This window comes from Propithecus coquereli, unplaced genomic scaffold, assembly GCF_000956105.1.
Source record: "Propithecus coquereli isolate 6110/MARCELLA unplaced genomic scaffold, Pcoq_1.0 Scaffold442, whole genome shotgun sequence".
NCBI lineage: Eukaryota > Metazoa > Chordata > Mammalia > Primates > Indriidae > Propithecus > Propithecus coquereli.
The window spans coordinates 1,965,355-1,970,463 of NW_012150197.1; the positions used below are offsets into that span (position 1 = coordinate 1,965,355).

General features: G+C 60.1%; 1 protein-coding gene across 1 annotated transcript in view; it reads right to left on the reverse strand.

Annotated features, from left to right (window-relative positions):
• The window catches only part of CDH4 (cadherin 4, type 1, R-cadherin (retinal)), a 132,079-nt gene extending 128,039 nt beyond the window's left edge, over positions 1-4,040 (reverse strand). Inside the window, exons 1-4 of the mRNA XM_012654554.1 lie at positions 3,558-4,040; positions 3,069-3,217; positions 168-286; positions 5-104 (exon numbers count right to left, since the gene is read on the reverse strand). Of these exons, the coding sequence (XP_012510008.1) occupies positions 5-104; positions 168-286; positions 3,069-3,217; positions 3,558-4,040 (851 nt within the window). The remainder of the gene's footprint in view (positions 1-4; positions 105-167; positions 287-3,068; positions 3,218-3,557) is intronic.
• Positions 4,041-5,109: the final 1,069 nt, after the last annotated feature.

Below are 5,109 nucleotides of genomic sequence, written 5' to 3' on the forward strand. Positions count from 1 at the left end.
CAGCTCCCGGGTAGCGAAGACTGTCCCGTCCGCCCCGACTTTGAAGTCCACGCTGTTGGTCTCATATTGTGTCCCCTTGGTCCCCAAACAGCTGCTGAACTCGACTGCAAAAGGAAGGGGGAGACAGTCAGGACCGGCCCGGCCGGCACGAGGGCCCGGACACGCACCACGACCGCGCAGGCGCCGCTCTGGGTCTGCAGCGAGCGGCAGCGTGAGGAGGTCACACACTGCCCGACCTTCCCTGGTGTCGAGTTTTATCTCGACCCCCAGGGAATTAGCCAGAGGCCTTAAATAGGAGGAAACAAGCAAAGCCGCCCGCCCATTACGCCTGAGGCGCAGCTGCCCTCGGTTTCTGCAGACGCATCTCTCCCTCGCGGCTGTTGTCTCTGAATTCAACCGGAGTTTGTTAGGGCCACGGTGGGCGTTCTCTGCCTAAAGAACATTCCCCATTTCCCCCGTTCTTGCCACACGCAAACCTTCTGCCTGCGGCGTCAACTTTAAAGCCCCTTATGGATCCATTTTTCCACCCCAAGAAGGCTGAGTGCGGGAGGGGCAGAGAGTGCTGGTGTTCGGCGACCATCCCCCTGGCAGGTGGGTTCCGGCAGCCGAACCCAAGTCTGCTGTGTCTCTGGCCCTTCCTCTTACTCAGCGAGGTGGGCTGGGGCAGGTGCGTGGGACGGCGGGGCCCGGCCAGCCACGCGCTCTTGCTTCCCTGCTCACAGGGTGCCGAAGGCAGGCAGTCCGCGGACACCACTGGTCCTGCACGTTGGGCTGCTTCCAGAACATTCATCAGGCACCAGCATCGCAGCCCCTTCCAGTGGCCCCGCGCCACGGCCGTTTCAAACTCCGCTGCGGAAAGGCACCTCTCGGCAGCCGCGAGTTCCTTTGGGCCGCATTAGCGCATTTCATCCACGTGTTTTTGCAACTGTCACCTAATGCCGTGGCAAATTACGAGGCACCAACAGCAGTGACACGTTGTGCTGATAAAACGATGGATACGGTTACCTCGTACTGATAAAAATGCGGGTATCTAGGCAATTATGGTGGGAGGATTGGTTTCTTAAGCAATTTCTCTGTCACAGCTTACATGATTTAATTACTATTTATTCCCCAAACGAGAAAAAGCTACTCGCTGTTACGTTTGATAAAGTGTTTTTCCCTGGTGTTCACCTTTTATTGTCGCCTGCCGTGAGATAATAAATAACGAGCGTGTTCCCTCGCCTCCAATCCCTCACGTTAGACGCCGTCCCCGTCACCGGCACCTCCCACTAGTGGCTTTAATACAAGAATGTTTTCAAATGTGGTGACACCAGGCACTTGCCCCGTGTGGCTGGAGAGAGCTGGCGGCGTGGGGGGCTCCAGCGGCCCCCACAGTGGCTCCTCTGACCACGGCGCCGGCGGGCGAGGATCGGCCGTGGCTCCGCAGAGATACTCCCCGCTCCCAGCACGGAAGCATCACAGTTTTTCAAGTGACAAAAAATTTCTAAACTGCTTTTATACACTGTTTGTCCCAACAGTAAACAAATTAAAATCGGCAGCAAACCGAGTGGATCCATCATCTCCGACACCCAACTGTCACCGACAAAAGACAGAAATGGCGGTTCCGTGATTGCTGAGCGATTAGCACGAAATACCCAGATAAGCCCCTTTGTTCTCTGAGAGCAAATTTCTAATAAAACGAATGGAATTGGACAGCAGCGGGAGGGTTTTTGTGTCTTCAGGATTAAACATGATGTCACTGCATTTTTTAAAAAACAGGCGCACGGCTTTAGTGACATCCCAGGCAAGCGCGGACGCCGCTCCAGGAAGAACAGATTGCCAGCATCCGAGCTGCCCGGACGGGGCAGCAGGGCTCACTGGTCACGAGAACCAAGGGCTTCGCAGGTGACAGGCGTCCTCTGGGGGAGAGACCCCCAACGAAACTAAAGCCAGCGCCCTCCAAAGCCACCCGGTGCAGTTTGGAGGGACGATGCCACGGGACACAGTGGGGCCGCTCCATGTGGGGTGTTCAAGAGATCTCCATGGAGTTTTCCGGAGTGTGTGCGGCGCAGACCCGTCTAGTTACGAGAAGCTGTGGGGCTCTGGGACAAGGTGCAATCCCCACTTCTGGTTTCCGTATGGCCGTGGCTCGGGTGACCCGCTCCGTCCAACACTCCTGTTTCAAAGCTGTGCCCGCGGGGGATGGTTTTACCACCGCGTTTGGGATTCTGAGTCCTCACCAGCGGAGAAGCATCAGGAAAGCGGAAATTGTGACTTGGCCGAGGAGGGCCTGGTCTGGGGCAGGAAGGTCAGGACAAGGTTGAGCAGGTGGCCCTGACTGACGCCCCACTGGACAGAGCCTGGAAGACGGGGGGCCGTCCAGGGCACCTGCAGTGTTGGGGAGACCAGCTCTCCGGGAGCAGGAAGGACTTCAGAACAACGCCTGCCCCTGCGCCCCACCCGGGAGGGCTTCTCTTGAAAGATCAATAGAGGATGTTCTTCTGAGACGTCAGGGCCATTCATAAAACATCAGTGCTGAATAAATGAACGCCACCTTTTGAAACTGTGAAATGTCGGTTCACATTGCTCAACACAAAAACGCCCCTAGAACGTTACTAACGCTCTGCCGTGCTATGGGCATGGCCAGCGAGTGTGCGGGGCACACCCAGGGAGAAGTGTCTGAGGTCTCAGGATGGGGACTCTTCCTAGTAGCCCACTTGTCTTTCTTTGTAGATTGCCGGAATGTGGTTTCCCTCTTCACTTGGGCTACTGGGAAGCTCAGAGGCAATGCCATGGCCAGTTTCTAATAATGCTGAGGCCTTTACTAACCTCAGCACATTCCATTCTAATTTCCATCTTTGTTTCCTCCTCAACCCGCTTCCTTCCTCTTGCATTCTTTCTTATTTTTGGAGTCTGTGTCTATTTCTGCAAGGTTAAATGCAGTTCAGGAGGACACAGGAACAGGTACGCACGTATGTGCAAGTGTCGGCACACAGCACGTGTCCCCACGTGCAGAAGAGGGGCCCCCAGCACAGAGTTAACCTGGCTCTCTCCACTCCGTGCTCCCAGATGTGGTCTGGGGTCTGCACCTGCGCCCCCAGCTGGAGAGGCCTGAAGCTGCTTCCGGGACTTTCCTGGGGCGCTTCAAAGCCCGCACTGCCCTCGCCTGCGCTGCTGCCAGGAGCAGCCGGGCGCTTTGCCCGCACCGCGCTCCAGGGATGCGGGTCCCGGATCGAAACTGCGGGGCAGGAAATGCCCGCGTGGAAACGCAGGGATCCAAGGTCACAAGCTCCTGCGGTGCCATGGAGGGAATCCGCGTGGGAGGAGGGAGCCTGTCCTGGCCTCGGCCGGCCCGGGGACCGCCTGGGGCCCGGTACCCACAGCTGCACCTGCCGCACTCATTTCTTCCATTAGCTTTAAACAAACCTGACAAGAGACAGAAGGATCCCGAGAGAAATTAAATCTCATCGTCTGAACACACGTGGTTGAAGCCTCCCTTGGCGGTGGCAGGTGTAGCCCCCGCAGCCAGCGCTAGAGGTGGCACCGGGCAGTGGGCCTGGGGGCAGGACCCCACCCACCTGGTGCAAGGATGTTGCGCCCGCAGGGTGGGGCGGTGGGCACCAGAGCCAAGGGCATCGGAAACACAGTTCCCCGGGCCCTGCCAGCGTGCGCCCAGGGAGGTGTGGGTGCTCGGCATGGGGGGCGCGTAGCAGCCTCGTCCTGAGCGCCATCCTGCGCATCTGTACAACGGGGTGACGGCCAGAGGGTGGGGGAGGAGGGCGGAGGGGCTGGACGGATGCCAGCTGCTGCCCGCCCACGCTGTGGTGCGTGTGCTCTGCGACTTCCTCCGTGATGAGGGGCGAGGGCACTTGGACAAGGTCGCACGGCTCAGGGTGGTCCCTCCCACACACGCTTGCTGAGCCACTGGGGCGCCGGCACTGGGCGTCCACCTGGCGGGCGGAGACAGCCATGACAGCGCCGACACCGGACCCTCCAGGCTGCTGGGGGGTCGCCGCCAGGGGCCCTAGCCAGTGCGGTGGGAGGAGGAGCCCTACGGGCATGATGCCGGCCCCTGGGACCCTGACCCTGGAGGATTCCATCTCCTGCGCCCCTCGGGCCAGCTCCCTGCCCCCACCGTGGTCACCCCTGGCGCTCGGGGCAGCCTCGGCCCCCCACCACCAGCGCCCGGCTCGCACAGGACGGGTTTGGTTTTAAAGCCTGTGTTCTCTCCTGAGGTGACGCCAGAGAACGGATCTGCTCCATGTGCCCACCCTCCCAGGGCCACCCTCTGCCGCACCTCCAGGGAGGTGGCCCCACGCCACGGACAGGCTGGGCACGTGGGGGCACATCCAGCTCCATGTGAAGAGCTGTTTGAGCAGCACGAGGAAAAACAAACGCCGAGGAAGCCCCGGCTGGACGACGTGGGGCGGGCTGCGCACCAGGAAGTTCAACGATGTCTGGACGTCGTCTCCAGGCGGGGACGCGCGTGAATGTGAACGTCAGTCTGGCTGTCATGCGGCCTCCGCACTGACGCCTGCTCTGAGGCCTGTCTGTGCCGTCCGTGGACCTCTCGCCCGGGGACCTCGCGACGGCTCCACCTGCCAGGACTCACGCAGCCCTGCTCCCTGCCCCGTGCACAGTGACTGTGGGCGCAGAGCTACGCGGCAGCTTCCTCCCTCCCTTCATTTATCTTCGCAGTTTTGTGATAGCACAAGTCAGCCAGAACCAACGGCAGGGACTGCCAGGTGGAGCTCAGAGTGTGGGGTGGGGCAGAAGTCAACCGGGTGACTACGTCAGGGTGTGGCACAGACTCCATGGGTAGGTGGGGACGGCTTCCCCAAGGACAAGATGCTCCCACTGATGTCTGGGGAATGGGAGCTGCCCTGGGAGGCTTGGGAAGGGAGCACACTGGGCAGCATGGACAGCATGTGCAAAGGTCCTGGGGCAGACAAAGTGGGAGGTTCCAGGCCCTGAGAGCTGGCGTGCCTGGAGCAGAGGCAGCTGGGGGACGTGAAGGAAAATGAGCACTGGCAGAAAGACCCTCAGTGTGAGACCCCCCGCACATTCAGAGGAGGCGAGGGAGAAGCAGCGTGAGGATGTCCGGGTCTCATGGATCTGCATCAGGAGGGA